Source organism: Nestor notabilis, unplaced genomic scaffold (assembly GCF_000696875.1).
Source record: "Nestor notabilis isolate BGI_N333 unplaced genomic scaffold, ASM69687v1 scaffold7871, whole genome shotgun sequence".
In the NCBI taxonomy this organism is placed as follows: domain Eukaryota; kingdom Metazoa; phylum Chordata; class Aves; order Psittaciformes; family Psittacidae; genus Nestor; species Nestor notabilis.
This window is the reverse complement of record NW_009916083.1, coordinates 123,285-134,881: the sequence shown is the minus strand read 5'-3', so window position 1 is coordinate 134,881 and position 11,597 is coordinate 123,285. Positions and strand designations below refer to the sequence as shown.

Genomic DNA, 11,597 nt, shown 5'->3' with positions numbered 1-11,597 from the left:
GTTAATGTTTTGCCTCCTGTATCTTGACAGTGAAATGGGGAGCGAGGCGCAAAGTAAGGCGGAGGACTGAATTATATGTTGTGTGAACATTTTTGATTTATTTCTTTTTTAATAGTAGGTGTGGTGCTCCTGGTGGCAGCTAATATCAGTTCCTGGTAGGAACTGTCATGCCTGCTCCATGCTGTTATCCATGAATAATGCATAGTCTGGCGTCTCCTTGACGCCATGAATTCAGAAATCATGTACTGTGAGGGTCAATTCCACCACCTAATTAAGGAGGCATTTTATTTTTTTTTTAAGTTTAGTGGAGTCTTTTTGTATTTGTTGTGATACTTGATTTTCAAACAATTTCTTGTCTTTTCTGTTTAGTTAATGACTAAACATGACTCTTTTTTACCAAATCAGAAACATTTTCCTCCTTTTTAGCATAAGTATTTCTATCCTTGCAAATTCTTTAACTTAAACGTGTGCTTCTGTACTAGTCCATCTTTCTGTATAGGCTAATGTACAAGTGACATTTATGTTTAGATTGTTCTGCCAGCTCATATAGAATTCACATGTCATTTCCCTCTCTCTCTCCCCTCCCCTCCCAATGATTTTGCTGTTCATAAAGGCTGAAGCTCTTGGTTTTATTTGAAGTACCATCATTTTCCCTGCAAACTCGGAAGATACACAGAACAGGTATATATAAACTGGGATCTTTTGCTTCAGTCTATCTTGACATCAGTTCAGTAGGTATAACCATTCAGAAATACACCATCCTGACATGCAAGTAAAGAAATTCTTCCCCTCAGTTTTCCATAAGGTGGTTCTGCTCAAAGTTTCTTTTATCATATGCATAGATGAAAGTTGCATTGCTAACCTTAACATCTCGTTTACAGATGCCATATTGTTATCTGTATGCCTGTGCTTATTTAAGCTCATTTATGCTTTAATGATAATTTTGTTTCATGTAATTTCTTAATGCAAAGACACTTTTCTGTGTGTGTGTTCTAGATGGCGTTGTCAGACTCAGTCACTACTTGTCTTTCTCTACCTGTGCATTATCTGATTTGTAAACTTGGATTTGAGAAGAAAGACGCCTATGATATTAATAATATTTTATCTGAAAATGGTGAAGTATGTTGGCAAGCTGTTACAGAGCATGTGTGTTACCTTCAATCAGGTTGGTGGTACTTTTAAGTAATGCAGAATCTCAGCACAGTCCTAGCTTAGTTGTACAATTTTATAACAGTACAGCATTAGTTTTGCTGCAGATTAGAGTACATGCAGTTAATATCTACAAGAAGCTTTAAATTTTTCAGCTACATTTGGTATTTGGTTATTGCTGGCTCCTAAAATTCACACAATCTGTGCTACATAAGTACGTGCTCCTTTGCTTCCTCATTCATGTTGGTTCTGAACTTCCTGTGCCTGTACATAAAGCGTTCAGTTCTGCTTCTCTCTTAGCTCATAATTTCTTTCTTCTGTGTTCTTTATATCCTTTTTTTTTTCACTATATCTAAAACACTCTGGGGCCATCAGTATTTCTGCTGTTGATTGTTGGGGGTTTTTTTGTTTCCCCAACTTTAACTTGTACAGAAGTATCGTTTGGTTTCCCTTCTATTTGTAGGACAGTTTATAATTATTTTGTTAACTGTTTTAATCAAAACAAAGTATTTATGCCCTGATGAACTAATTGAATTTTAATTTGCCAAATTGCATCATGCAACCTCTATTATTAGTTTCCAGAGATGATAAAAATCATACATGTTTCTGCCTCAAGCGGTATGTTTCAGTAAATCAAAATAACTTATTTTACTATAAAAGTGTCCCACCTAAGAGGAGCAGTTGATACCACTCTGTAAGGTACCACATCCATCTGCGTTCTTTAAAGGGCATAGGTGGTGCAACTTGACTGATCCCTCTGAGCCTGCACTAGCTTCCAGCTTGATAAGGTGGAATGTATGTACTCTAGTAGGTTTTTCCCATTTCAACAAAATCAGAACATAATAATCCTCTTCCATATTTTCTTCCATTAAGTTTTGGGTTTTTTTGTTGTGATGGGTTGTTTTGTTTTGTTTTTTTTTATTTTATTAATTTCTTTGGAGAAGGTACTTGATCTTACCTGATTTCACGCTTCACTTCTACTTTTCTATATCTTATCTCCGTGGTCTTTTGGATAGAAAATTGTACTGTATTAATTGTGCTAAAGTAGTCTGGATAAAATTCTTTGTCCTAAATATACACACAAGAATTTACTCCCTGTGAGTTTTAAAATAGTGAATATTTGGCAGATGTAGTACTCTAATCACCTTCTGTTTTTCAATTTAAGATCAAAGTGTGGATTATATCAAAAGTATACGATCATTAGGACCTGTGTGTGAATCTGTTAATTTGCATTTCAAATCTCTGACCAAGGAGCAATTTGTAATTCAGTATGCATTGTGGTTCCACTGGACAAACTGCACAGAGGTATGGAGATGTCTCTTGACAGTTTGTATTTTGGCACATGAGCCCTTTGGGGAAGTTTAATGTAAGAACACAGAAGAGAGATAAATGTACAAAAATGCTTAGAATTTGTAACTAACTGTCATTCTCTGATATGTAGTTGCTTCTAATTTTCTTGACATTGTAATTAGATGAGCCTGTTCTAACCTAAGATGGTAGGATTTTGTTTTTCTGACAATCTCTGCTTAGTACCAAGTTTACCGTGTAAAGTTATTGTTGATAATTTATGTAGATGTAAGGCACTAGCTACATTGTGACCAAAAATACAAGAGGTACTCTAGGTCAGTTTCTTTCCAGGCATCTGCATTTTCATGTTGTTGGCATGGTTTTCTTTCTACACTTGAATAGCAACTATCACAGAGAAATATTTAATTTTCTCTATGCTTTTGACAATTTGATTATTCCTTCTATTTAACACAGCATTCTTCCTCTCCTCTCTCATACAGTTATTTCTTGAAGTATTTGATATTCTACAATATACACAAACTACAGAAGTTGCTCTTGGATTAATGAAGCTAACATCATGCTTGGAACGAGCCTTGGGCGATGTAAGTGCCAGCATGAGGAGTCTATCACAGATTTGGATTTACAAGATGAGAATAAGCTCTTATATGTAATTGCATGTTGAAAAAGTGAGGTAATACTGTACTATAGTAGTACACTAGTAGCCCAGCTGCATTTTAAGTTGGACACGTTCTTTTCTGGATCCAGTTTTGCTAATGGAAACATCTGGGACTCCCTCAACTTTGCTGGTAGAGTTGCTTGTGTGAGTTTGATTGTAAAAGAGCAGTGTTTGCTTAATCAGCATTTATATGATGGGTCTTTATTGCTCTGACTTACTTAACTGAAACAAGGAGCAGCATACCTTTCACAGAAGAACTGATGGTGTACCGTGAGGCAGGGCAAGAGCATGCAGCATGGGTGAAATAGTCGAGTTGTATGTTTGAAATACAGAGAAGTATACTGAATTACTTATGTTACCTGGTTTGCTTTTGTTTGTTTTTTTTTAATAGGTATATTTACTGATTGGTAAAGATTGCCCTTTCCTTCTAAGAGACTTACTTGCTTCTGAACAGCTTGCAGTTGTCTTTGGACAAGCTGTAGTAAGTGCATAGTTTTGAAATAAGTAATAAATACTAAACTGGTTTTCCTCTTGCCAAATGGCAGGTTTCCAAGCACAGCCTTTGCTTTCACTGAAGTCGAGTTTACAAATTCTGTAATATATTGGAAAAACTTTCATTTTATACATGTTACAGTCTGGGGATATATGGCAAAAATAGTGAATATTGTAAATTGAAATATTTTAAAGGCAAGCTCTTAAGTTCTTACTTGCTTTTCTACATGAAAAAAACTGTGTGCAAAAAGTTCACTCATCTGTCAAGGAGGTAAGCATGCTGCAGAGTTGTCTGCCTCTTTCTGAGTTGCACCGCTTGAAAATACACATCTTGCACTGTTTCTGACAAGCTGTGTTCCCCTTCACCATCACTGTAGTAAGATGCTTTATAAGGTTTACAACACTAAAATTTTTCAAAATAGAGGAAACTAGTTTGTCCATCCCCATGTGCAAAAGCATTATAATAATAAAAAAAATTATTACATTTACACTCTGTGTAAGCAAAGTAGGTGGTCTTTTGCATACAGTTTTGTAAACCTAAATTCTTTGTTAGGACAAAATATTGTGAGTGTGAACTGTAGAAGCTTGTACTGTTAGCCACTCTAGCATTGTTAGAAGGATTATTTATTAAATTTTGATGCCATGTGGAATAGCTCAATTCTTACAGTTAAAAAATAAAAACAAAGTTTCCCTTTTTGTTTGCTAGTGATCTGGGGATGCAGCTTTGAACACAAATTCTGGTTTTTTTGTAAAATTATGGTGGATTTACACTACAAGAAGTAAGACCTAAGCTTGATCTTATTTGTTTGCATGCAATAACTGTTCAGAATGCCTAATAATTAGTTTTGTTCTTCCTGTATTATATTCTATATAGCATGTACAATTAAGCTGAAAGGTTGTCTTTCAGAGAATACTGGGAATTGCAAATAAAGAGTTGCTGTTACTGTGACAAGCTGTGGCCAGTTATCTTGACAGTAGACATTGTAGTTTCTCAGTCACTTCTGAAATTTTCTGTCAGGAAGAGATACAGATAATAATTTTCTTCAAGCATTAATCATTTTGTTTTATTAATCAGATGAACGTACTGAGGGTATTCATTGGATCTCCATATGGTCTGAATCTTCGTAATGTTTTGTGGCATGGGTTTGCATCCCCAAAAGAAATTCCTGCAAAGTAAGTTACCAAAAAGAACCTTATTTTCTTACCAGTCAGACTTGAGAGTGCTTAAAAAGCCATTAATAACACTTACTGCTCGTACTGAAAAATAAATAAATAGTCCTAAGGCCTCTGGCAGTATCCTGACACTTTTCCCTTGCTGCTGCTGCTTCACACAGAAAGAGATTTCCATAGAATACTTCAGCCATTATAAAGCTGGTCAGTTTTACATCCAGTGTTTTTTTTTTATTAACAGGAAAAGCAAGAAAGCTAAAAGTCTTTTTCTGAGACCTAGTTCATGTCTGTCAGGGCAGTCAGGAATAACTCGGAACAAAAGGCAGAGGAATGGGAGAGGAGGAGCAACAGCAGGCAATGTAGAATACAGTGATGCTTCTTTCCTAATTCTACATAATTTTTTCATTCTTGTGAATGCAATTATATTAACTGTCCCTACTCAAAAGAGATGGGGAGCCTAGGTTTTGGATGTTCTTTGAAAGATTAAAAATACCCCAAACTTTATCCTTAACCCAGAAATGTTGATTTTTTATAAAAGATTTAGTTGTACACGCTTTTCTAATATATTATGGTATTCTCCCTAGATATTGTGCTATGCTGCTTTTTTTAACTGCAGGATTGGGTCAGTTGTTACAGACATATCTTCTGCAAAATAAATGCATTTTAATACATCGACCTTACGTGATCTTCGTTAGCTTAGAGGAACTTCATGTATTTCCAGGCAAGTATTAAACCTTTAGCAAGTTTTTGTTATGCTATATTTGCTATTGTTCCATTGTCCAAAAGTGCAGTTGAAAATAGTGCATTTTTCACAGTCCTAAGATTGAATTTAAACAAAGATACTAATACCTGTATACACTGGCATTAGATCAATCAGTCATGCTTGTAGGAAACTTTTTAATACATAGGCAGTTTCACTGGCTATTGAATCAAAAAATACTACTTTCTCTACATTCTGAAATAATTGTAACACTTTGAAATATGTAACATTATTGCTTCTAAAAGATTTCAACTGTATATTCCAGTTTTTTTGATGATGAGAGTTCATTTCATGTAACAGTCATCTAGTTTGCCTTTAGAAAATCTAATTCTTTCCAAAATCAGTGGGTTCCAGCTGGTAGGGTCCCAGCAGGGGTGTCCTGTATCTTACTGGGAAGGTAGTGGTGAGACAGAGTAAGAGATGGTGATGCATCTACAGTACACTGATGCTTTTTTCGGGGAAGGAACTGAAATGTCAGATTAAAATCTTCTCATCTCCCTGGCTACAGACCTTTTTTGGTTTATTCCTATTATTTTTAAAGCAGTAACAGGATATGAGGAGTCTTGGTGTCAATGGTGGTCATGATCGGTTTGTGCTACATCATCAATTTGCCCGTGGAGTATCTTCTCATGGAACTGAGACAGAGCTTTTGGGAAACAAATCAATCTGATAACATTCCAATCATCATGTAGTATAAATCCTATAGCTGTTGATATGCTTCGAAACAGCACCTACTGCAATCAAGTTGCACTTGCCATTTTAAGCTTTCTTTTGGATAAGATACTTAAAATGTGAATTCATAAGTGTGAGTTTCATTATATGATAGCATTGAAGTGTGAAGTGTGAATTTGTTATGCTGAATGTCAGCACAGAAAATTGATGAAGTAGGAACAATGTGCTCGTTCAAATGTTCATACTACTGTACTGATTCTTACTGAATTAAAATGATTAATATATTACACATTTGAAGTAGGTAGAGAACAACTAACTCGGCACAAGCTGTGTCCAGTTGCTGCGTAGTCTTTTAATCTCAGTAAAAAGCAGCCATGACTTTTTAACTGGTTTTAGTCTGTAATTTTATGTTTGCTAAAAATGCAATCTTATAAACTCGGGTCTTCATTTTAAATATGACTACCCTTGTATTTGCATAATTAAAATAAATTTGATATCTTTCAAGTCTCCCTTTAAAAATGCTGAAATAATCTTATATTTTCATTGAAATATTAAGATTTAATTAGTAAACCATAGATTGTATGTAGTTTTTCAGTGTTGGTTTGTAACTTGCAGATCTTAATCATGAAGCAGTTTCCATAGCCGAAGAGCTAGTAAACCTGTCCAGTTTTGTATTAAAAACAATGATACCATTTTGGATGGCTGCTTTAACAGCTTTCAAGCAAAGCAGGTAACAGTATTTTTTTTTTTTAATAGAATATGAAAATAATATATTCTATATTTAAATAATAATAGCAGCATTTGTGTATTGCAAATCTTTATGCTAAATCTGTTGCTTAACAGCATCTAGTTATGCATTGTTGTGGTGGTATCTCAAAGTTTGCAGACTTTATTTCATGCCAATTAGGATTATAAACTATATTTTGAAACCTAAAAAGAACTACAGCAGATGTAGCCAAAACCTAGAGTTTTCCAAAGCAAGTGGAAACAAATCTTCAGTTATTAGTATTTTGTTTTGTTTTCCTTGCTCATGCTCCACCTTTTTGTAAGTTATTCTCATCTCTGAACTGGTTGAGTTTGGTGGCCAGCTTCTCTTGGGCACAGCTAGTCCTTTATTGTTTGTTTACAAAGTACATTGCAAAGGAATTCTGGTCTGGGTTGTTTGGTCTGAGAGTATAACTGAAATGGCTCTAATTTCCATTAGGATTGTATTTATAAGGGGGGAAAACCTCTTTGGCTATCTCTGTTATTTTTTCAGGTATGCTGACTGTGTGATTCTTTTACTTCCTCAGCTGGAAGTTGGACTTAGATTGCTCTTCACTACAACTAATAAATGTCCAAGTCGATTGCTAACAGCTGAGGTAAAATTTCTGTCTAAAGTCCATTATAGTTTAGCGCTTAACAATATTTGCAAAATAGTTACTCTAGAAGTATAGTGTCTAAGCATTTACAGTTTCTCCCCCAAAATTTTTTCAGTCAGTTATGGAACATTGTTTACAAATTTCCAATGGAGTTTCATGAGTGCCTCTTAATAATATTTTTTTTGTAAAAATGTTTGCCAGTAAAAGGTCCGAAAGAGCACTTGAAGGTTAGTGCTCACAAACAGTAATTTAGGGTGGAAAGTAGATCATGTTGTATATATTTTAAAAAACTTGGCACAAAATCCTGAAGTCCCTTTTCTCATTTAATTTTTTCGCTATTCATGCACTTCTGGTATCTCGTGCAAATGAATAAATACAAGCTCGCTATACATCTCTAGTTAATTGTTTTCATTTGAAAATCAAATAATACTATCTCTTATTCTAGTCTTCTGCTCTCTACACCACTTTTGATGAGGTATGTGTGTTTTTTCTTGATTTTTTTTTTTTTTTTTTAAATATATATCAATGTCAGAATTTAAGCACATGCATGTTTCCCATTACTAGAGAACAGAAGGCACTTTCTTCTGTTGGGTAGGACATTGTTTCTAATTTTTTTTACTAATAGAAGATGATGGACAGAAAACATGTAAAACTTGGAATCCCCAGAAAATATAAAAATTAATAGAAATTTTAATGAATACGGTTTAGTTTCTTTTAAATATTTTTATCTGGAATTTTTTCATCTCACAGAAACATTCTGTCATTTTTCCTAAATTCAGTTTTTCAAAATAAATGGAAATAAACATTGCAAGCAGAAATCTTCAGTTTTACAACTGTCTTGATTTATCTCAAATTGTCTATCAGTAATAATTAGGCGACTTGATTCTTTAGTGGTGGAAATAATTGCTTAAAATTAGGGAAACCTTTTACCTTGGTGTTTTTTCTTTGAGTATTTGGCTTTCAATAATAAGTTTCTATTCAAATTACTTTTTTTCTAGATGCTAGTAAAGCATTTGGATAATGACGAAGTCAACCAGCTCCCTGCAGTTCTTGAGGAGCCTGCCATGGCAAGCATTATAAAAGTTTATGGTTTGATTTTTTTGTTGTTTGGTTGGGTTGTTTTGGGTTTGGTGGTTTGTTGGGGTTTTTTTGGTTTGTTGTTTTTTGTTTGGTTTTGTTGAGGTTTTTTTTAATTCTGTGTTCCCCCCACCCCCCTTTTTTTTTTTTTTTTATTATTAGTATAGTTTGCATTGTTTTTTCTGACTATCTGAATGGTCCTTTCCTATAGACATGATCACATACTTACCTTTCAAAGGTATTTTATGTACTGAATGTATTCTGTCCTGTGTGAATATACACAGAATAGAGTTCTATACACTTGGTGTTTCAACAGGATTTTCTTTGGGATTTCTTGAACCACCAGGAGGGTCCACGTATAAGAGATCGTTTAAGCCATGGAGAGATCAATCTAGAAACATTTCCCAGAGAAGTAGCTAATCAGTTAGTTGCATTTGCAATTACTCTTCTCTGCAGATTCTCAGATGAGGACATGTTTGCTTTTAAGGTAGGATTAGTATGTTCTCAGAAGATTTTTTTTTTTTCCCCATTTGTTTTGGATACCAAGTCTGATTTTTAGAACATTTTATGACATGTCTTTCATGACAGCAGTTTTTTGTGGAAATGAAGCATTCCTCCAAGTAAAAGATTATGAAAGTATGTTTTTGTCTGGTTTTATAGTGAAATAAGTACAGAAAGTTTTCCAAAAGATAGCCCTTTCTTACTGTATCTTAATTTGTTTACTTAAACACTCCTTATTCATATGGTTGATCCATAAGTTATAGTGATTCCGCTTAATTTTATTTGTCAAATTGTATCAATACTTAGCCTGTTCATCTATTGAATTATCTGAAGGGTTTGTAGAACAGCTGTAGCTCAGCCACTGAGGAATGTAACATTTGAGGGTGTGTTGTTTTTTTTTTTTTTTTCCTCGGAGACACTGTAAATAATGGTGGCTTGCTAATGGAGGTTTGATTTGTGTCCACACTCTGTACTGTGAATTTGTGAGCACTTTTTGTCTAGCAATACATGTTTTCTCAACATTAGCAATTATTCTATTTGCTTCCCCCAGCTTCCTGTTAATATTGGGGATTACTTCTTTCAATATCATGCACCAACCTGTGAGGTAAATCTTCCATTTATTAGTTGCAGCTCTTCTTAGTTTCACAAAATATATTGCAAGTTGCTGCATTTTGAGAATACTTGGTTGCTTTTCTGTCAGCTGCTGTCAGGTTATTAGTTAAAATGTGTCAAAGAAATTAAACACTCGCTGTGCTCATTACTGCTTTCAGCCCTCAGACATTTGGAAGTCTTTATTGACTTCAGTACTATAGGTAGCTTGCATAAAATTAAGTATAAATCTAGGTCTGTGTATGATTAGGACAATTTAAAGAAACCGTTGTGTGTTGTCTGTGATTTTGTAAATCAGGAACACATGTCCATAAAACCACTGATGAACTGCGCAAGTTGCTACTGCTCTCGATTTCATCCAATTGCCCGACTCAAGAAACAGGTATGTACTTCCAACTGTGAAAGCATTTTGGTCCTTAAAATTTCTAATCCTTAAGAATGGTCCAATTGTTGTCGTCAGGCTTTGATTGTACCAAAATTTAAAATCTTACATATTTTTTTGTGATCTTTTTATTTTTATTTTTTGAAATTTACAGTTGCTAAAATGAAATGTAATTAAGCACACTCCTGATGATGCAACTGATGCTGTGTGTGTGCTCTAGATCACTGAATATTCTTGCCTAAATATTTGCTGTTCTGTAGTTTTCTTAATCTCCTTGTGCTTTCCTGTGTCAGGAGCACTCTGGTCATGTCCCTAGGCATCTTGGATTAGGCTATGACTAGGGTTTTTATTGTACGAAAGCCAGCTGATTAAAATTCTGTCACTGGAGCAAAATCTGCTTTCAAGTGCTGTGATAGTTCTCTACCGATCAATTTATGAATTATTGAACTGCTTGAAGATGTTCCTCTAGTGAATTGAGATTACAGTAGGCATGCTTTGTACTTTTAATGTTTGACAGCATTCAAACTGAATGTTAAAAAATTCACGGGTTTTTATATTAAAAAAAAGGGAAGACACAATAGTAAATCAGTTTATTCAGGTGATGTTTTAGCATAAAAGTGTACACCAAGTCCTAACACAAACCTTAGCAATTGATGTCAGCTTACACAGTTATGACTATTGAACAAGTGACTTACTGCCTGTTGCAGTTTTTTCTAAATAGCCATTAAGAAAAGTAAAATACATTGTCCTGTCTGTCAAAGGCTACACTTTACATAACATTTTTCATTGTATGTGTTTGAGGTAGTGGAATGTATGAAGAGCATTCACGTATGGCCTGAATTACCAACAGTGCCTGAGGAGCAAGTTCAAACAATTAAAGGGTATGTATATGCTATAAGAAAAAAGATAGTTCTCAAAATAGTTATAAAGACTGGGATTTGAGATGGTAAAATATCTCTTCAAATACTTTACTAGGAAGATGGTAGATACCACAGGGGTTATGAGAAGACCCCTTTGCTCTTTTTAGCTTAATCTGTGCTGTAAACATCAGTACAGATACTATAAAAACTGTCAACAATATGGTAACTTGAAGTGAATGAGAAGACATCTGAAATATACAAAGGTGTTAGCGACTCCATATTCTATTTCTGAAAAGTTGCTGAAGAGTCTGTTAGGAAGTTAAACTAAAGCATAGGTGTTTCACAATTAAAAAAAAATCGTGCCAGATGTAAAACAGAAAACAATTGCTGATTCTGAAAAGGGCTTGGCAACCAAATCAGTGAAAGACTTGACATGAAGTATTACTCATAAAAAGAATGTAATATTCTCTTGTTATTTGAATAGGAGGAAGTCAAGAATAGTATCAGTGCAGGAACTTACACTTGTTTAGAGCTGAGAGGAGAAAATTCAGTGTATCTACCACATACTCAATATGGACTATTAAGAGGGCTTCAGAAGAAT

The 11,597-nt window shown here is 34.5% G+C and overlaps 1 protein-coding gene across 1 annotated transcript in view; it reads left to right on the top strand.

The window, feature by feature from the left end:
- Window positions 1–996: 996 nt before the first annotated feature.
- Window positions 997–11,597, top strand: part of ERMARD (ER membrane-associated RNA degradation) — a gene marked incomplete at its 3' end in the record, with an annotated part of 15,893 nt that continues 5,292 nt past the window's right edge. The window contains exons 1-13 of the mRNA XM_010024432.1: window positions 997–1,165; window positions 2,315–2,454; window positions 2,937–3,038; window positions 3,504–3,593; window positions 4,680–4,777; window positions 5,359–5,495; window positions 6,822–6,936; window positions 7,465–7,567; window positions 8,013–8,042; window positions 8,566–8,634; window positions 8,961–9,131; window positions 10,053–10,140; window positions 10,942–11,017. Coding sequence (XP_010022734.1) covers window positions 997–1,165; window positions 2,315–2,454; window positions 2,937–3,038; window positions 3,504–3,593; window positions 4,680–4,777; window positions 5,359–5,495; window positions 6,822–6,936; window positions 7,465–7,567; window positions 8,013–8,042; window positions 8,566–8,634; window positions 8,961–9,131; window positions 10,053–10,140; window positions 10,942–11,017 — 1,388 coding nt within the window. The remainder of the gene's footprint in view (window positions 1,166–2,314; window positions 2,455–2,936; window positions 3,039–3,503; window positions 3,594–4,679; window positions 4,778–5,358; window positions 5,496–6,821; window positions 6,937–7,464; window positions 7,568–8,012; window positions 8,043–8,565; window positions 8,635–8,960; window positions 9,132–10,052; window positions 10,141–10,941; window positions 11,018–11,597) is intronic.